At 36.6% G+C, this 22,075-nt stretch overlaps 1 protein-coding gene across 8 annotated transcripts in view; it reads right to left on the bottom strand.

Moving 5' to 3' along the window:
- The window catches only part of SLC20A2 (solute carrier family 20 member 2), a 101,744-nt gene that overhangs the window by 14,440 nt on the left and 65,229 nt on the right, over positions 1–22,075 (bottom strand). For 4 of the 8 annotated variants that reach the window (XM_060691755.2, XM_034416269.3, XM_034416272.3 and 1 more), the window contains exons 4-10: positions 17,537–17,622; positions 12,627–12,723; positions 10,826–10,942; positions 10,085–10,288; positions 5,582–6,170; positions 1,949–2,134; positions 1,296–1,380 (exon numbers count right to left, since the gene is read on the bottom strand). In XM_060691755.2, coding sequence (XP_060547738.1) covers positions 1,296–1,380; positions 1,949–2,134; positions 5,582–6,170; positions 10,085–10,288; positions 10,826–10,942; positions 12,627–12,723; positions 17,537–17,622 — 1,364 coding nt within the window. Of the gene's footprint in view, positions 1–405; positions 491–1,295; positions 1,381–1,948; positions 2,135–5,581; positions 6,171–10,084; positions 10,289–10,825; positions 10,943–12,626; positions 12,724–17,536; positions 17,623–22,075 lie in introns of all 8 variants that reach the window. The other 4 variants (XR_015733873.1, XR_015733872.1, XM_087892309.1 and 1 more) reach the window with 2 other exon arrangements.

Here is a 22,075-nt window from a genome sequence, read left to right as displayed (position 1 = left end):
AACATTAAATTTAATATGCGGAAGCAAGAATACTAAAATGTTAAGTTTATTGCTTGTTAATTGACTATTAAAATGAATTCTACCATGTAATTCACAAATTGCAAAAATAATAAGCAATTAAAATAATAAACTATGCTCTGTGTAATCTAATATTTGTTTTAAAAATCAGTTTCCTATTATTTGGAATAATTTATCACTCAAATTTTTAAAGCATTTTTGAAAGTAAATAAAAATGCCACATTTTGAGTTTTGATTGTTGATGTTATAAGCAATATAATATATTGTACGTCATGAGACATTACATAGTGAAGGCAAAATGGGGAAAAATCAGAATTTACTATTTATTTATGTTCTTAAATGATTGTGAATGTGTTTAATTGGCATGACCACTGCAAACTCCAATACCTTGCAATGAGTGGAGCTTATTGGAATACCCACATTTGAGGCTACAAGTACGGTTAGCGCACACATAACTTCAATGCAAAATCCACTGTGAAGAAATAAAAAGAGACAGATGGAGATTTTGTAGTGTAAAAGTGACACACAGGAAATCCCATGCCATGCATTCATCAGGAAAGTGGAAGGATGAAGGATGTAAATGTCAGAACCTCTTGGCAAAGAAGAATGCAACAGATCAAAGTTCATATGGCATGATCTACAGAAAAAATGTGGCTATTCAGAGCCAAATCTATCAATGAGGTTTGAGACAGCACTCAGGGAAAGCCTAAAACAGTTTTTTTTTTAGCTTATTGTATTCATAGTAATGAACAAGAGTCATTTAGATTTTCTGTATCAGATGATAAAATGCCTTAGTTCTATTCTCATTATTAGATTTTTTTCCCTTTTACTTTTAAAATGTAAATAGAATTTTTATTTAATACTCTTGTGCAACTGCATAGCCATATGAATAACTCGGCATCAAATAAAAAACACATTAGTTTTTGCACAAGATCTGTGAAATTAACAGGGCATGCAAAAATCCAAAGGCTGCCTTTTAAAGGAACACAAAGCTACATAAAACTGAATGTGGCTGTGCATCTAGTTATGAATAAATGCTGACAAATTTAAAAGTGCTCAGTTGTATAAAACGTGAAAGATAATTAAATGTTTAAGAATGGAAGTAAAACCTCCTATATCATGTATTTTATAAAAATATGAGGAATGTCTTCTACATCCAATTTAAGTTTCCTACTGTGGTATCATGCCATTATAAACTGATCTGAGCAGCAAGGTTAAAAAAAATAAAAACGAATAATCCAGACCAGCTTGGCTGCAGTCACAGGGCAAAGGCATACCTTGCAGTGTGTAGTACTGACAGGAAGTCCAACATTGGAAGCTATCACAACTGTGAACGCCGAAGCCAACTCAATAGTGAAACCACTGCAGGAAGCATAAGAAAACACTTCACAGTCATTCTTTTTTTTTTAAAAAAAAAAAACTTGATCTATCAGTCTGGGTTTATACCTTGCAACATGCCAAAAGCTTACCCGTTCTTCTTCAAATGCTTTCCTCCAATGTTTGATCATTGAGTTATATTAAAAGAATAAGAAGCTGCTGGATAATGAAAACTATATACACACACATTCATCCAGATTAAATTAGTGAAGCAGCTTTCTGGTACCTGATCTAATCTATATTCCAAGAAATTAAGACTTAATTAGCAATTAGGTTAGCAGCAGAATTCTAGTATGCATTAAAAACAAATAAAAATCATGGATCCAGTTTTTAGTTTTGGAAAGCAAAACTAAACTACTTTGATTTATGAATTTTTTCTATGCTATTCGAGACATTGTCAGACTTTTCTGCTCAACTAGACCTCAACAATTTAGGCACATTATGTTAGTTTAAAGACAAGATATTCAAGTCAGTTCAAAAGCAAAAATAATTAGGGGCAAAGATGCCATAGCAAAATTTATCAAAATTTATCATTATCCACTCATGCACTTACCTTGATGGTGTGATAGGTGTGAGGTCTTTTCCCATTGTTTGGATCACTCTTCGTCCCCAGACCCAGAGTCCTACACAGATGCCAATGCCTCCATACAGTAGCAGCCAAACAGGAGTAGGAGAATCTTGCATTACACCACCCTGATCATATATAAGCCAGAGGGCAACCAAAGGGCCTATAGCATTGCTAGAGAAGAAAATATAACATCAAATCCTAAATACATTGCTTTAATAGCTTGCAGGCTATCTTAACGTACATCAGACTAGCTTCTTACAAAGAGCTGTTTTTCTATAAGCATTAGCTTTAAAATGTCTTCTCAGTCAATCTCCTTCAATGTTCTTAATTTCTTGCTTCCCTGAGCATAGTGGCCATGCTATTAGAGAATACTAAATGACTCTTGTGCATGTCTCATGAATATTACTTGGCAAAAATCTACACCTAACATAGACCAACCGTTAAAGTATTTTGCTGATTGTTTATAATTGGTTTTATGATATTTATGCCCAGATGACTTCAGAACTTTTGACTATGTAATAGTTAGTACAGCAACATTAGCCCCAAGTTCATTTCTGAGCTCAAATCCAAGTTCGTTTGAAGTGCTAAATGTTATCAAGTGTGGCTACCTCAGGTAATGTTTTCTCTGTTGTAAATCTATGTATTTACCAAGAGGAGTCTAAAAAAGACCTTGTTTTATATTAATCTCTAACACAAAGTTAGATTTGTGTTAGAAGAGATCAAGTAGGGGTTCCTTCCTTCTCTTCCTCAATGTTCAGGGCTATTTGCATGGACCATTTAAAAATCATGCAATTAAAAGTGGGCTGGAACTTGAAAATAAAATATAGGACTCAATACATATCAGCTTGAAATACACAATGGACATCAGAAAAGTGCTAGGAATTTCATAAACAGTAGTGCCAGATTAGGACTCTTTCAATCTGACAAATGATTTAGAAGACATTGGATTTCATACATACATACATTTTTCTACTATTTGATGAGCAGTCGGACTTTTGTGCAAGGTTGGAAATAGTTATCGTTGTTTTAAGGAAATCCAATTGATAAAACAACTATCTACCATCTTGATGTGACAAAACATACAAGTCCTGCTCATTTTTTTCTGAGACTGGTTGTGCAATAATACCTACTTAAAAGACTGCAATTGTGGTAATTCAAAAGCAGAATTATTATTTCATTTGGTTTATGACCGATGATTAAGACAAGATGAGGGATATTCAAAGAAGATTTGAAGGAGAATAATGCTGTGTTACTTTACTACCATTATTAACATACAGCATTTTTGAACAATGTTGAATAATTTGTCGCTGGACAAATAAATTGAATATATTTCAAAACAATACAACTTACAATAAATAAATTTGAAACAATCTGAAATGAGCTTACATTATTTAAGATTCTAAATACAGTATTTCAAGCTTTAAATTTTTCAATTTTAAACCATTTTGCATAATGCTAATAAATATACCGGTATATGTTCATTACAGAAAATAAATTTCCCAACAACAGCAGAGAAATGAAATTGTAGGACAAGAACAGGAGAATAGAGACTTATTCAGGTTGATTGTTTTTCATATACTTACAAATGGAAAGAAAGAGAACCCATCTATTTATTACATTTATATCCTGGATTTCATTCAGGAGCTCAAGACAGCATAAATAGTGTTTCCTGTCCTATTTATCTTCAGACAACAAACATATGAAGTAATTTGCGCTGAAAGAGAATGACTAGTCCAAAATCATCTGTGAACTTCTGTGGCTGAGGGTGAATCAGAATAATTATCTCCCGGCTCTTAATCCAACACCTTACTCACTCACACTATCACAGCAATGTTTTATTCAGTTTCAGCAATATTTTATTCTCACGCTTATGCAGGAAATGTAATATGTAAACTCACAAATCTAAAACTGCAGTTGGAATTTTCCCAACTAGTTCAGTTTACCAGAAAAACTTATTAGCAGTGCTTCACTTTAAGAATGTGAGAGAAGCTAAAACTCATCAATGCTCTTTTTAGTGTTTCAGTTGGTTCAGTTGGTTCTTAGCCTAATTGGTTTCCAGAAGCTGCTCAAATCAAAGTTCTTCCATGGAGCATGTGGGTCTTGACATCATCTTGGTTTGGTTGATTCAACTTTATTCTCAGTTTTTCATCAATTTATTGGTAGTTTATTGTTTGGTTTTTATTTACTGCATATCATTTCTAACACACCACCAAAAGTCCTTAGGGGTTTGGCAGTCTATAAATGTAAAAAATATTCATAAGCATTTTGGTTGGAACTTTTTCTATCTTATAACATCAGTTGGATAATTTCTAGTTCCTGCCTGGAACTATTTGCATTGTGTTATTCCTTAATAATAAAAATATTGATATAGAGGTTAAACAGTATCAAGTGTTGAAAACTGACTTGCAGTCATAAACTGCTTTATTTTCTAATGATATCAATTGTATCTACATTAAGGCAAGAGACATTTTGGAAATAAAATTATTTTTGATAATAGTGACTCTCAAAAAATTAAACTACATGCAACTGCAAACAGGTCACAAGAATATTATATTGTGCTTGTAATACATTTAATAGCTAATGTAAAATTGGTAATTACCTGTCAACAGGATTTCCATATACTCCATTTTCTATGTATGAATAGTGTTCCATGCCTGCAATCTTTTAAATAAACTATTATGGCAGTATTGCAATGTTTTATGTTAAGGGAGAACTGCTGAATCTGGTTATCCTCTCCACCCCCCCTTTCCCCTGCAAAAAAAAGCATGACCCTATCTTGTAAATGTATGGATGTTTCCATAATAGCAATGAAGGTCTCTCAAGCTGTTTACTTGCCATTGACAATTTGCTGTTGCAGAAACTTCAGTAAGTACTCACAGAATATAATTTGGGAGTTGCTATTATATTTCTAAAAAAGGAGAGGAAATAATAAAGAAGCAGAAACTATAGAACACCCACAAGGTTAAAACAGCAACACTTGAATATTATAGCTCACCAACATCTTCAAGCCAGGATTATCTGATAATAACCATCTGCTTTCTATTCTTCCTGGAATGAATTGCTATTCCAACCAATCATATATAATCTTGTGGACAGTTACAAGGAATCAAATTGTATCATTTTCCTTTTATAACATAGCTGGGTTTTACAATTGCTAATTCTAATTTTCCTTCTAAAAATATTTGCAGAAAGCACAGAATATTTTTGAATTATTAGCAACAGCTGGCCTCTATCTGGAAGAACAAACACAAAAGTAAGACATGAATCTCTTTTTGTTATGAGAGGCCTGATGACTGTATTGGCTTAGTAAATTTATATGCTCATGCTGGTTTTTTTTTTTTTTTACTTGAGCAACCATTCCTTGGTTTATTCACCATAGGGGTGAGATCCTTGTTTATCTGTGTTGTTTTTTATGCAAATGAGTAGAAATTACAGCAAAAAATAGATCAAAGTTGACATAAAGTTACAGATAAAACCATTTTTAATAAGCATCTTAAATGTTTAAAATTGTTGAGAATCAGTGAAGACCATAATGATAGAAGAACTCTCAACAGTGGAACCAATCACAACACTCACAAATTGCTATAATACAATAAACATGCAGGCATTATTACTTACCTGACATCATTACCTCCATGAGCAAAAGACCCAAAGCAAGCTGTCAGGATTTGGAGGAAGTGAAAAAGCAGATGGACCTCTGAAGTGTCCCGTTCATCTCTCTCTTCTTCTGCAGTATCTTCATTGGGATTATTAGGATCTACTAATTCTGATGCCAATTTCATCTCTACACCACCTTCCTCTGCTTCAATTTCTGCTTCAGCTACAGCATTGCAATAGCTGGAGTAGCTGTCATAGCGAACCCTCTTTTTGGAGTAAGATACCGTGTCCGTAACTAGCTTTTCACTGTCTTCTGGAGTTGACATGTCAGCAGCCTTGAAGGAAGAATGCACAGGCATCCCACATATGGCAGCTGTGTAACAAGTGTAGCTATTGTTGCGCCGCAATAACTTATAGTTATTTTCTTGCGAAGGCCTATCTTCATTCCCTCTATCTAGATGTATTTTGTGCAGTAAGTCTTTGTATAATCCTGAGTCTTTGTGCACGGTGTGGTACACATGGATGTCACTCTTCATGTGGCCATCAAAATTAAATGTACCATTGGAGACAGGTGATTTCACCATACTGTGAGTCATTGAAAATGCCCTTCCTGAAATATTACAGAAAAACCTTATTTTTCAAAGAAAATTCAAAAGGTTTGCAACACATTTTAGAAAATATTGCTTCTTTATTTTCTATTTTTTCACAAGTCTATCCTATTAGCAAGTGCAAATAGGATAATAAAAGCAATAGAAACAGTAGATCCTATTTATTTAAGAAAATATACCCACAGACAGTCCTCGACTCACAATGATTTGTTTAATGAGGTTGCAACTGCGTCAGAAAGTTATTTACGATCTATACTCACACTTAAACCATTGCACCATTCTTGTGGACATATAATTGTTATTCACGCACTTGGCAACAGGCCCTTATTTGCAACTGGTTGCAATATCCTGCAGATACAATTGAAATTTGTGATCTTTTTTTTGCTAATTTCCAACCAAAAATGCCATTGCGATTTGCTTTATGACCAGGGTGATTTACTAAGTGGTTGTTTACAAGTTAAAACTTGTATAAGTAGACTATAACTATAAGTATAGTCATAACAATGGAAATTCCAGGTCCACATGTGTTTTTAAGTGGAGGATTACCTGTAGTTCAAATTAAAATGCATTAAAAGTGCCAAGCCCTTATGTCCAGCTGCAGGCTAAAATATAGGAAAAGCATCCAGAACTGTGTGGGCTCTGTCAAAGTTAAAAAGGAACAAGACTAAAATTAATTCAATAAGATACAAAAGGGGCAGGGATAAAATCAACACATTTAACTAGTCCCGTATTCACTACAGGGACAGCACAATGGCTCAGCTGGTTTGTTGGCTTGAAAACTGGAAGCTCAGATTCGAGACCTGAGTGCCACGCAATGGGATGAGCTCCCATCTTTGCCCCAGCTCTTACCAACCTGGCAATTTAAAAGCATGCAAATGTGAGTAGATAAATAGATACCACTTCGGTAGAAGTTAACAGCACTCTGTGACATTATGACCATGCAAAATATTTTCAGACAGCACTGACTAAATGGCCTTAAAATAGAGATGAGCATCCCCTCCTATAGTCAGCAATGATTACCAGAGTAAAATCTGCAGATATTCCTTTACTTATTATATTCAGTACATATCCACCAAATGCTGCAAATAGTGGAACAGAATTTTGCAATGCTATGTGTGGTACAGAATTATCACCCTCTAGAAATTAGACATAGGCCAAATCTAGTCTATCAGTGCATTAGGGGAAACATAAGCCCAACCATTATATCCTTATAAAATGGGCAATGGAAAACGACTTGTTTCAAGTTTCTACCTTTCTTGTGTCACAGAGACAAAATCTTTTAACTATTGGGCATCTTTATACCAGAACATAGAAGTTAATACTTAGGACCTCATCAGGATAAAACTAATTTATCTAAATCAATAGCAAATAATTCTGAAATGAAATGAGGGAAGAGATGGAGACAAAGGATGTATACATGCTAGGTCTTTTTTCCTGGCTCACTTGGCCAGCCATCCCTCCTTCTTGGACTGCAGCAACTTTGTGAGGGATGGCAGAAGGGGCTTTTTCAAATTGGCCTGCTATCACTTTTATACTTGCAGTATTTACAACAAATTTGGTTCCATGTTCTTTTTACCTTTCCTTTGCAATTTGTGATGTCTTTACCATTATATTATAAGTTTATGGATAAAGCCTGTATTCTTTCATACATGAAAAGTCATTCTATGTCAAGTGGTCTGATTTCAGAAAAGTGCCACCTCAACCACTACAGATTTTGATGAAATTTTGTGTGAACATGCACACACGTCCCCAATGAACATTGGTAAAGTGTTATGTGTACTTGCATCATGGGTGCACGAATACTCGCAACACTTCTGTGCATGCGCAGAAACGTCCAGGCGAGAGAGAGAGAGTGTGTGTGTGTGTGTGTGTGTGTGTGTGTGTGTGTGTGAAGTTTTCCCACTGCCACCGGTTCGCCCAATCTGGGGCAAATCAGTAGCAACCCACCACTGGTATGACCCCATACCACAGCCTTCTACAGTATGACTCTGAGGTTCCAGCAAATTTGAGACATAATATCTCTGACAATATTTTGTTGAGAGAAACAAAACTTGGCCATCTTGTAGAACTTTTTGTGCTCTATTAAAACAAAATAATAAAAACATTCTCATGAGCGATCTCCATCTAGATAATTTGGAGCAAAGTTGGCAGAAAATATTGCGGCTCAAAAAAAGGTTGAAGTTTGGCTTTTTATATCTCTGGAAGGAAAGTTATGATAAACGTGAAACTTTGTGCATAATAACTTAGCAACACAAGGTTTTTGAATATAAAATTTCATTCTCCTACTGCTTTCTAATAGTTTACAAATTGAGTGTAAAGTTGAAGTTTCTTGTAAAAATGCCAAAAATAGGGTATTTTCAGCCCACTTTTACAAAAAAAAAAAAAAAAAAAAAAAACCCTCCTGGAAACTCTGTTGAATCATTCTCATAAGAAAGAGCATGTTTCAACCCCACACAAAAAAGTAGGATTGGTTTTTCATCGCTGAAGTATAAAGCCCTAAAAATAGGGACAAAGTTGAGGACGTTGCGGTACCAAAGTCATGTACGTCAACACACATTCTTTTATATTGTGCCGTTGTCATTTCATTTATATTGGAGTTTAAAGTGTATAATTCATTTCTTGCATGGTATATGAATCTGTTAATCTACTAGCGATGCTTCTACACTAATGATAGAGGTTAAATGTGCTGTAAGTACTTTAGTGACACCACACGTTAGCATGTTAAACAGTTATAGGATTCTGAACTGTATAGGTATAGTTGTCATATTTCTGTCAAAAAACGCCTCCTTTTTTGCAGGAAGGGCAAAAAAGCCCCTGGGGAGCGCAAAAAATGCCTTTTTTTATGAAAAAAAGGGCCCATTTTTGGCCTCACAAACCCCCCCACACGTCACATTTTTTCTCTCCCCAGCACCCAGGAGCACTCTGAAGGCTTCCCAAACCCTCTGTGCACCTCATTTTTGCAAAAACGGATCCATTTTTGGCCCCCCAAAGCCCCCATGTGTCACGTTTTTGCCCCCCCCCAGCCCCAAGGAGCACTCTGCAGGCCTCCCAAACCCTGTGCAGGCTCCATTTTTACAAAAACGGGCCTATTTTTGGCAAAAACGGGATATATGGCATGGGATTTCAGGAGACCAAAAATGGCTGTATTCGGTGTGTAAAACACACCAATATTTTCACCCTCTTTTAGGGGGCAAAAAGTATGTCTTATACTCCTAAGAGTACGGTATATCTCCATAAGTATTGCATCGGCACACGTAACACTTTACCAATGTTCACTGGGGACATGTGTGCATGTTCACACAAAATTTCATCGAAATCCATGATGGTTGAGCAGGGACCACCAGACCACTTGACATTGAATGACCTAGCAGTTTTGATGATGATGTTGATAATTAGGCTGTATGTTTTAATTTAAGCATAAAAATATTCTACTGTTAGTATTGCCACAGAAATATTCCATATTCCTGTTCTTGATCACTAAAAAAGATGAACTGTCCAGAGAGACAGGTTTGCAGTACTTAGAAGTAAGAGAACAATAGAAGATTAGGAAAACTGACCAAGAGTAGTAATGCATCTGAAATATATAAGCAAAATTAATTGAGATTAACTGACCAAGAGTGGTAATGAATCTGAAATATATTAGCAAAATTAATTGAGAGGAAAGAAAGGAGCTGCTTGTTTGTGTGGCACTGGGTGAAGGATAGATACATGGATGATGAGGTCCAGTGGAGGCTAGAGCTGTACATAAGCCTGCATACACATTATTCAGAGAAAAAAATATACAAATTATTTTTTTGCTTGTATTAATTGTTATCATTATAAATTTGTTAGAGGGCTAGAGCCTTAATACATAGCAGTTTGACACTACACATAAAACACATATAGAGAAACAATACATAAACTCTTAATTTCTCACCATATGGTACACGTGGATGACTACCATTTGCTATATTATCTGATACGCCAGCATCTTCTGTTCCACAGCTAGTCAGGGGAATAGTACTTTCATCACTTTCTTTTACACCAGGAAGTTCTTTAAAGACAGGCATATCCTCTTCTTGAATTTTGTCAATGCTTTCGTCAGATATTTTTGATAGTGCACTTTCCTTCTTTAAACGACCTAGATAAAATGCAGGAGTTTAGAAACAATAATTCATTTACAGAACTACCTTTCAGGGTCAACATGTCTGATGTCCTTTAAGCAAACTGACTACAGTGATACAATAATTTACTATTTTGTTAGCTCGAGGCACAGTTCATATATAACTTCACACTAATAAAACAAAAATGTTTTTAGCATAATCATCAACTATTTAGTTTGGAATACCAAACTTTAATCTGTCTTCTTAATTCTTACTTCAAAGTATGTTGCAAAGAAGAAATATTTTTGCCAGGACCAAAAGATTCTGCACTTAGTCAAACCCAATCGTGTATAATTTAATTCCTTTTACACACAATTTGCATTTCTTGTATGTATGTAAAATTGTATTTGGGATCATGGTAATTTTTAAAATGCAAGCAATAAAATACCAGTCTTACAGCACTCAATAAATACTTATAGTATGTTATTAAAGTATTATAGCAGTGTTCTAGAAGTCCTCATGTGAAAGATTTAAAATAAGATTATTTCAACCCATCATTTTATGAAAAAACATACTTGCTATTTTTCTTTTCATCCATGGACATACAAATATCCATACTAAGGCAGCAAATACAATTGACACACCAATTGATATCAGTGCTATTGCCCATAGAGGAAGTGTAATTCCAAGGACTGAAAAAAGAAGAAAATAAAAGTGTGCATTTCTTATGTACTTATCAGGTAACTGTTATATTTTAGAAAGGATCTGGAATATTGTTTCAGAAATATAAGCCATTAAATCACAAAATTACCGTATTTTTCAGAGTATAAGACGCACCTTTTTCTCTCCAAAAAGGGGGTGAAAATTTAGATGCGGCTTATACACCGAATGTAGCCTCGCCCACCTACTGGCCCCCACCCTTTGGCTTCTGCCTCCCAGCAGTTTACCTCCTTGCAGCAAGCAGCATGAATAAACAGCTCATTTCAGCTTCAGCACAGCCTAATTAGCATAAGTTGATTGTCCGTTGGATCAACCACCCAACTCTCAGCTGTTTTGCGTAGGCCTCTGCTGCTTGCTGCAAGGAGGTAAATTGCTGGGAGCAGAGTTTTTTTTCTTGTGCTAATCAAGCTATGCTGAAAACAAAAATGAAAGTAAAGCAGGCTATTTGCTGTTTGCTGCAACGAGGCAAAATTGCTGGGAGGCAGAAGCAGATTTCTTTTTCTTGTTTTCCTCACCAAAAAAGGTAGGTGCGTCTTATAGTCCGGAGTGTCTTATACTCTGAAAAATACGGTAAGTCACTTTCTTTGTAATACAAGGATATACCGTGCTTTTCGGAGTATAAGATGCACTTTTCCCCCTCCAAAAAAGTGGGTGGAAATCCTGTGCGTCTTATATAGCAAATGTTGCCGAAGCCCTGCTCACCCGCTGGCCCCCACCCTTCAGCCTCTCTCTCCCAGCAATTTACCTCCTTGCAGCAAACAGCAAGGTCAGCTTCAGCACAGCCTGATTTAGCACGAGCAACTGATTGGTGGTTGGATTGGCCTCCTGGAATACTGCCTAACAGCTGTTCCAGGCTATGGAGATCACTGCCACCCATCGCTGCTGTGGCCACCCATCGCCGCTGTCACCTATCGCCTCCTCCGCATGCCCCATTTTCAGCCTCCAAGCATCCCGTTTTCGGCCTGTTCCAGGCGGCGGTGATAGGTGACAGCAACGATGGGCGGCGCTGGCATCGATGGGCAGCAGCAATCCCCGCAGCCTGGAACAGCTGATAGGAGGTATTCCAGGAGGCTGATCCAACCGTCAATCAGCTGCTTGTGCTAAATCAAGCTGTCCACACTGTTTGCTGTTTCATGCAAGGAGACAAATTGCTGGGAGGCAGATGCAGATTTTTTTTTCTTGTTTTCCCCCCCAAAAGCTATGTGTGTCTTATACTTCGGAGCATCTTATAGTCCGAAAAATACAATAAATTGTTTTATAAAATTATTATAAAGCAGAAGATTGCATCCCATCCGCCTGTCTTGGATTACATAGAAAAATATATTATGACAAATGAACATTAAAATTTATATTAAAATCATAAAACATGAGAAATATTATATTGTGCTGGATTTAATGTTTAACCTCTCATAAGGAGAATAGAATTCTTGTACTAATTCACTTAAATTAAAAAAAGGATGTATGTACAGCAATTGCTGTTTTTCAAGCCAAATATTGCAAGTATTGAGGCTAACTTTTAGAAAAATCTTGGCTTGCAGATATTATCCTTTTCATGGAAAAAAAAGCCAGGGTAAATTAAGGTGGGAAGAGTACAAAATTATATTCTGTGTTCCAAAAGATAATACAATCTTTTCACAGCAGACTCCATCTACTCACCTGGAGCACCTGTATACATTATGGAGAACACATTAATAGTTATTGTAGCAGCATAGAATACTGGAAGAGCACGGAGACCATTTGGTACTGGATCTTCCTACATTTAAAAAAATAAGAATTTTTGAGATGTAATTGATAAAATCAGATTGTTTTTTAAAAATCAATACTTTATGCTCTAAACATTTTTAATACTAAAATTATTTCAGTCTGCTTGGAAAAACATGCAGTAATCAAAAGGTAACCTGAATTCTGACATCAGCCCCATCATCATAAGAACAAAATGAAAATATACAATGTTGATCTGCTGTGATTTAATTGAAAATTATAGAAGATAAATTTTGGCTGGTTCAGTATTCTCTCCTAAAAAAGGTAGAAGCTGACATTGATATTGAATATACATAACTAACAGCTTGTTATTAGGTAGACATATATTATTAGATATATTATTCTCATATAGAAGAAAAAAAATGATGGTACCATCAGCCCAGAAAAGTGGAGCACATACTTCATTTTATAGAATGGTGGTAAGATTTGAACATCTGAATTATTTCCACTGAACTAAATACATTCCCTAATCCCGTGATGGCAAACCTATGGCACGCATGCCACAGGTGGCACGCGGAGCCATATCTGTGGGCACGCGAGCGTTGCCTTATCTCAGCTCCAGCATGCATGCATGCGCCGACCAGCTGATTTTTGGACCTTTCAGGCCCACTGGAAGTCAGGAAACAGGCCGTTTCCGGCCTCCAGAGGGGGGGTGGGGAAGGCTGTTTTCACCCTCCTCAGGATCCTAGAAAGCCTCTGGAGCCTGGGGAAGGCAAAAAAACAGGTCTACCGGGCCCACCGGGCCATTGCATGCCAAAAGCAGGGGGAACGTGTGTGGGGGGTCACACGTGTATGCACGGGGTGCGGGGTGCATTGAATTATGTGTGTGGCATGCACGTGCGCGACCCTCCAGCACTCCCCCCCCCACTTTTGGCACTTGACAGCAAAAAGGTTTGCCATCACTGCCCTAATCCATTCCATAACTTATCACTCTTTCACTTGTCTTGCTAGTTCGGTAACCCATTCAGGATTAGGTATACAGAAAATTATCTTGAATAGACATTACAAAGCATTAGATAAAGTTCTACAAGAACTCACCTCCCAAAGGAAAATCGAGGAGGTAGAACTATCAAGAGATGTTTGACCTCTTCATAAACTACCAAGGACTTTAAAAGCCAAACAGATTTTTATGTTTGCAATTATTTATTATATAATTGCTGAGAGGAATGATAGTTCAAAGTATTGCTTTTTTGAGCTGTTTTCAAGAACTTTCGCCCTACGAACATATACCATATTATCTATTGTTTCAGCCAAGGATCAGCTGCTAAGATAGCATCTTTCTTTGTAATGTTTTAGCTTCAATAGAATGCCCTCCAATTTCAAGGAAATGTTTAAATTCTACAGTAAACTCTTCACTTTTCCTTACCATTTATGTAAGGGAAAATACAAAACCTTGCTAGGGAGATTTTATCACCAAATTTTTTCAATTGCACATACCAAGGTATTTATAATGTAGTATGCCAAAAACAAGCAACAAGCAGTGAACCACTGGAATTCTATACTCCCTACCTCTCATTTTTTGACATAATGGTAAAAGAGCAATTTAATTTTATTAACTGTTGCTTAGTACAAGATCTATACCTGGTTTTCTTACACTTCTTTAACTGACACCAAGGTTGTATGAGGGAAAGTAAAGGAAGTGAAAATGTGAACAAATGCGGGGGAGCCTGCCTGGGTATTTAGAACAAGCAAATAAAAAAGAATAAAAGGTCAACAATTGGAGGAAGAAATAGAACTTCATGATCAGTGGGGGCAAAGGTATCAAGAAACAAAATGTTTTCTTTTTCTAAATTCTTTTTCAAAATAATACAATTTCATAATACAATCTACTTTCATTATTTAATTTCCATTTGAAAATGTGTCATGGAGTTCTGTTTTAGCAAGCTGTATTTTTTAAAATGAATAAAATATAGTGATTCAAATCCATTTTAAAAATAAAATTAACACAGTTGTGAGTTTCAATCCAGGCTGTTATTGAGGATTAGTTTAATGTAAAAACTCATATCAAGTATGCACATATTTACATTTGGGGGCAGATGTTTTTCTGCCAAATGAGAAATATATTGCACCAAATAAGGAGGAATTTTTCTAAGAGGAGGCTGAATCTTGCATTATTAGAGAAATCAGATGAGCTTTGCCATTTCAGTAACTTTAATAGAAAAATATATCTTTAAAGTGTATAATTGTAGTTGAAATACTAGGAGAGATAGGACTGTGAAGCTTTTCCTCCTTTTCATCTTAAATCCAAATAGTCCTCGACCTACAACCATAATAGAGCCTTCAATTATGATTGCAAATAATAGTTAGACAAGATTGTCTCATTTGACAACTCCCCTTCTAATCTCTCTGATGCAGTAATCAATCAATCAATCAATCAATCAGAATAGCTATATTCTGATCGAAGGTCAGAATATAGAAGACCTTGGAGGTCTTCTAGTCCAACCTCCTGCTCAAGCAGGAGACCCTATACCAGTGATGGCTAACCTTTTTTCCCTCGGGTGCCAAAAGAGTGCGCGCGTGCGCTATCGCATGCGCGCACGTGATCACACCCATAATGCAATGCCCCTCCCACTTACCCCGCCCCTCTGCACATGTGTGCGACTCCCCCGCATGCGCACATGACCTCCGCTCCCCCCGCACATGCGCGTGAGACCCCTCCCCACCCTTTTGGCCTCACATCCCAAAACAGCACTGGGGGTGAAAGCCTTTGCTTTCCAAAATGGCTGGGGGGGGGGGAAGCTTCCAAAACAGCTGGGAGGAGGAAAAAAAGCCTCACCTCCCAAAACATCGCTGGGAGGGGAATCTCCAGAGATCTGGGAGGGCACAGGCAGCAGAAAGTGAAGAGAAAGGTAGATCTTCCCACGCATGCCGCTTGCAGGGTAGACCCGAAAATCAGCTGGCCGGCGGGAAGCAATTGCACATGCGCAGTGGACCTGAGCTAGGTGATGGTTTGCGTGCCCGCAGAGAGGCTCTGCATGCCACCTGTGGCATGCATGCCATAGGTTTGCCATCACGACCCTATACCATTTCAGGCAGGTGGCTGTCTAGTCTTTTCTTTAAAACTCCCAGTGATAAAACACTTCTAACGTCTGAAGGCAAGCTATTCCATTGATTCATTGTCCTCACTGTTGGGAAGTTTCTCCTTAATTGCAGATTGCTTCTCTTCTTGATTAGTTAAATAATAGTGTGGGTTAACTGGAACATGGGGTGGGAAAGGACTTGGGAAGCTTAGAGGAGGCCAGGCCCACCTGCTCTAGGCCTTGCAAAGCCTCCCTCAACCCACAAACCTTGTCCCTGCTTCCCACCCATCATATCCCACACCCCACCAACTTTGCCTAGCTTTCAAAGATTTCCAGAGTTTCGGAGCTTCTGTTAGGGAACACTTCATTGCTGGTCCAAATGGCACAGAAGAGAGGTGGTATTCAGCAGGTTCTGACCAGTTCTGGAGAACCGGTAGCGGAAATTTTAAGTAGTTTGGAGAACTGGTAAATACCACCTCTGACTGGTCCCGCCCCCATCTATTCTCTGCCTCCCAAGTCTCAGCTGATCGGGAGGAAATGGGGATTTTGCAGTAACCTTTCCCTGGAGTGGGGAGGGAATGGAGATTTTACAGTATCCTTCCCCTGCCATGCCCACCAAGCCACGTCCATCAAGCCATGCCACGCCCACCAAGCCATGCCCACAGAACCGGTAGTAAAAAATTTTTGAATCCCACCACTGGCACAGATCCCAATTTGGTTGTTTTCCAAATGGCCACATTGAATAGCAATTACTCAGAAAATGGTGGGCATTTTCAGGATCACCCCACATTACTCAGCAATGAAGCAGTCTATTCTGCTTCCCTAACACAATGTGTCCAGAGCTTTCCAAAGAAATGCACAGACCATATTAGGACAGCAGAATAAATCGCTCCTTCCCTGGCCTACATGGTTGCATTCTGGAATGAACTGCCTTTTCAGTGCTGCCACAATTCAGTGCATTTACTTTGAAGCCACTGGGATGGTGCTAAGTGGCCTAGCAGCTAACCAACTTGGTATGTTCCCTAATCCAAGCTCTGGAGCTCTTGAAAGGTAAGTGAAGAGTATAGGGCCTGGGGTGGGAAGCAGGCCAAAGAACTGTGGGAACATGGCAAGGGGTAAATGGGAGGAGATAGGCAGGGGGGAGCATTGCAGTATCCCTGTGGGTCAGTTATAAGGGCAGTGAGGGTAGTGTAATAGTCGTAAATTCAGGACCGAGTCAAAAGTAGTTTTTTGGGGAATGAAAAGGTTGCTATGCGATCAATCACAAATCAATGACTACTTATACTTAATGTGTCCCTCTATATTCAATAAAAATGATTATTGTACCCGTGGAGTTACTGAGTTTCAATGTAATTTTTAGAGTAACATTAAAATGTATTTATGAAATAGATAATTTATTATTTTAACCAAAACAGTTTAAAAACTGAGGACCTAAATTTTTAAACCAACTAGGTATGCAGATATTCTTATACAAATACTATTATGCAATTATTATACAAATGCTTAAATGTCAGATACATCATTAGAAATTAACAGATACTGCTTATGTTTCATTCTAATTTGCATACCATTTTCATTTTATTTATTAGCATTATGGTTTTAATGCAATATTATTATTCTGTTCTTGTGAATTAGAGTGTGTAGACATACTGCAAAATAAATATAAACATCATTAAATGCCATACCTTTATAATTTATAACCCTATAATGCCTTTCAGTGTGCCTGATGGGAATGAGGTACAACAAATAGCATCAATGCATTGTTATAGTATCAACAGTACTAACCTTATTTAAGATGAAAAATCTGATCAAAAGAAACAGCGCACCAGACATCATACCAGATAGTAGTGGGGAGATAAACCAGGAAGCAACTGAGTATAAAAAATTTAAAATATTACATTCAATAATTAGTAAGGTTCCATCCAATGTAAAATTCTGCCAAAAACAACTTGTTCTTTATGTTAGTTTCTTTTCGTTTAAATAGACTCAAAGTTATTTTTTAAAAATTCCAAAATTCAGCCAAGGTAAAGATGTTTGAATCCAACTGATTTCAATAGAAATGTTATGTCATACTAAGTAAATTTATATTTAAAAGTACTCTTAAATACGTTTTTTTGCATTTCCAAGATTTCATCAGAATTTTTTTTTACTCTGTGCTCACAAGTCAAGTTTGCTTAGTTTTTCTTTGTATTAAAATGTCCATCCTACTTTTTTAGTTTTTTCCATATAGCTTTTACTGTTTACAATCAGCACTAGAGTTTAATTTCTTGAAGTTAGAAAAACCATTTAAAATGGGGGAAAAAATGATTGTGTGTGCAAATGTGTATGTATGTATTGGTATGTAAAAGTGGTTTTATCTGCTAGCATAAAGAATGTCATATAAATTAACTAAATAAAAGTACTCCTGAAGTTTATAAATACTGAATTTATACAGGTAAGCCTCGACTTACGACCACAATTGAGCCCAAAATTTCTGTTGCTAAGTAAAACATTTGTTAAGTGATTCAGTGCAGTTGTTAAATTGATCACACAGTTGTTAGATGAATCTGGATTCCCCATTGACTTTGCTTGTCAGAAGGTTACAAAAGGCAATCACGTGACCTTGAGACACTACAACTGTCGTAGATATGAACCAGTTTCCAAGTGTCCAAATTTTGATCACATACCATGGGAATGCTGCAAAGATCATAAGTGTGAAAAACGGTTGTAAGTCCCTTTTTTCAGTGCCATTGTAATTTTGAATGCTCACTAAATGAAGTGTTGTAAATTGAGGACTACCTTTTAAATTCTTTAAAAACTTTTAAAAATAACAGTAACATATACTTTGTAGGAATATAAACATAACGAAATTCCATTGAATATTATGTGAAATCAACATGCCTATCTCTAATTTTGGTCTACTCAATTAATTTTACCAAATTTAATTGGTTGCAGAAGGACATCAACATATAATATTCCAATAATACTAAAAGTTTTCATAGCTTAACACAATTTTAAGAATGCTTTATTTTTTAATGCAACTATGTTACATTAGAGAACTAGTTTAGTGTAGTAGTTAAGGCAGTGTTCCTCAAGCATAGCAACTTTAACTTGCTGAATGGAAATTCTGGGAGTTGAACTCCATGTTATCTTAAATTTACTAAGATTGAGAAATGCTAATTCAAGATATTAGGCTAGAAACTAAGTAACTGGGAGTTCTAGGCCTGCCTTAGGCACAAAGCCAGCTACTGGTAGGTGACCTTGTGCTAATCACTTTCTCTCAGCCCTAGAAAGAAGGCAACGGCAAACCACTTTTGAAAAACCTTGCCAAGTAAACCTCAGGGTCTTGTCAAAGTGGTCTCGGAGAATTGGACATGACTGAATGGGAATATATATATATATACTACAAATAGAAGCATTTATATTATAAATAAAAACTGTAGTATGGAATTCAGGGCCTGTGACATCTGAAATTGCATTTCGATTTGTAAATGTTTTTTGTCTTAATTAACCCTGAGATTCATTAGAACAAAAATATATCATATGGTCAAGCACTTTTTTCTCCCCTTTCCCTTCAGAGAGATATTAATATAATTCTAAAAGGCTAACCTCTAACCCAATACATTATAGATACATAGACCTTTAATTATTAGAATTCCTGTGCATTTCTGGCTATGCTGTCTGGAGAGTCTAATTTTTGTATATTATCTTAATGAAACTGTAGTTTACCGTGATGTTTGAACTATAAACACGAGCATTGGAAAGGGCGTGGCCGGCATCGGGCAATACAGTGTGGATTCTGGAGCTCCAGAAGAGCACCGATATCCCAGCTGATTTTGGGGATCCCTAGGGATCATAGCTGTCTTATAGGGACAGCGAAGAAAGAAGTCGCAGGCTGGCACAGATAGGGAAGGAGCAAGTTCCCTGAAGTACTGGCATTAGTCTTCGACCCATTGGCAAAGGAAGGCAGCCATGGAGCTGTCAAAAAGCCGGAATGGCCACGATCAGAAAGAGGAAGTGCAGGAGTGGTGATTGAACAGAGTATTGTTATCGGATAAGTGATTGGTCAACTCACAGGTAAGAAGAAAAAACTTTTAAAAGCTTGAAATAAGTCCCAACAAGCAATTAGTGGCTAATTTGCACTTGGGAATTTAAGCAGAGGGGGGGGGGGAAGGAACTTTAAAGTTAAAACGAAAGCCCTAAAAGGAATCTTCTACCTGGATTTAAAATTGGATTTTGAAAAAAATAAAAACAAGACAAGGGAAAAGGAGACAGAGAAACATTTTTTAAACAATAAAAAGATTTAACTCGGAAGACAGGAAACGGGCGTTCCCGTGGAGTTATAAACTGGATACTTTGTTGCCAAAAGAGTTTTGAATTGAAGAGAGACATCTGCTGGAGGAGAGATCGTGGGAAAGAGCCGTAGGAGTATACAGCTGAAAAGACTAAGAGAAGTGGAGAGGACAAGGACTGAGATTGTGATGGCTCAAGTGAGCATTTGAACTGGGCACTATCTGGAAAGAAAAAGGAGATATTGCATGGACTTTGAAACTAGAAGTATAAGTAAATGAAAATAATAAATTGGAAAATTCTAGCCTTCTAAAGTGACAATATGGAGAATTGAGAGGATGAATGTGAGATATTAAGGGAGATGTTTGAAAAAATAAGAGAAGCGTTTAAGGGAAATAAGGAAGCAGAGGATTGGTTAGAAAGCAAGAAAAAAGAAAGAGAAAAGATGAATGAGAAGCAAGAGAAACAAGGAGAAAATATTGAAAAGGAAATAAATGAAAATAAAGATAAAGATGATTACACTGGGATTAACAGTGATAGAATAAAAATGGATAAGAGAGAATACATCTCAAAACTGAAAAGAAGAGAAATAAATGGGGAAATACTGAGAGGGAAAATTAACAGAGGAAATATTTAAGAAAAGAGGCAGAAAGGGAGATATAAGAAAAGGAAGAGGAAGAAGGTAAGGGAATGGGAGAAAGGGAGGAAAGCATCAAGAAATGGGATTCTGGAGAGTTTAAAAGAAAATGGTTAAGAATCAGTGAAAATATTAGTATGTTAACAAAGAGAAGGATGTTAGTTGTAGAAATTATATGTGAAATACTGTTTAATGTAAAATAGATCAGTAGATGAAATGTGAAAAAAAATGAACTATGTTTTTGATGTTGGAGGAAGCACTAAGTAGAGAGAAATAAAAGTAACAAAAGAATTAATTGAAATTAAGATGTGAATTGAAATTGAAATGTAAAATTGAGTGAAAATGAAATGTTAGTAAATGATGTAAATGACAGACTTGGAAGTAAAACAGAAGAAATATATTTTAAAGGGAAAAAAGCAAGGGTTGGAAGATTATTTTACAACGGTTTCAAGGAAAAAATGCAATAAGTTGAAATATTTGTTAATAATTAAAAAGAGGAGGGGAATTTCGAGTAATATTTTTTATTGAAAAAGTTTTACAAATACAAATTTTCCCACTTCCCCCCCCCTTTCCCTCCCTAACCCTCCCTAGCCCTCCCCTCCTCCCATGACTTCCCCAAGGTGAAATCCAAATCTAAATCATTTTATATCATATCATACTTTACCGCCCTTCTATTCTCCCCCCTGTGTACTATACATTTCTACATGACATTAAACTATTCTACCCCCTATATACTAGACATTTCTACACAACATTCAACTAAAAGCTATCTGGTACTTCCTAGTTTGGTATTTATTCTGCACATAATCTATCCATTTCTTCCACTCCCATACATAAGTCTCTTGAGTCCGGTCTTTTAAGTATGCTGATATCTTCGCCATTTCTGCAAAACTGGCCACCTTCAAAGTCCATTCTTCAATAGTAGGCAAAACACCCCTTTTCCAATATTGACCAATCAGTAACCTAGCTGCTGTCACCATATACAATATCAATTTTATTTCACCCATTGAAAAACCCTTAACTATGCCCAATAAAAACAATTGAGGAGAAAATTGGAGTTTTTTCTTGAGAACATTTTGCATAATCCACCAAATTTTTATCCAGAAAGCCTTCACTTTCTTGCAAGTCCACCATATATGATAATATGTAGCATCCAAACAGTCACATCTCCAACATTTTGGTTGAACATTAGGATACATGCATGACAATTTCTTAGGATCTAAATGCCACCTATAAAACATTTTATAAAAATTTTTCCTCAAATTCTGTGACTGCGTAAATTTAACATTCTGAACCCATATTTTTTCCCACGTTTCCATCATAACTGGTTCTGCAAAATTTTGTGCCCATTTTATCATACAATCTTTAACCAATTCCTTTTCTGAGTCTCTTTCTAACAAAACATTATAAACCCTCTT

The sequence above is a fragment of the Pantherophis guttatus genome, chromosome 4 (assembly GCF_059756535.1).
Source record: "Pantherophis guttatus breed Tessera chromosome 4, ASM5975653v1, whole genome shotgun sequence".
Lineage (NCBI taxonomy): Eukaryota > Metazoa > Chordata > Lepidosauria > Squamata > Colubridae > Pantherophis > Pantherophis guttatus.
This window is presented reverse-complemented; position numbering and strand designations above follow the sequence as displayed.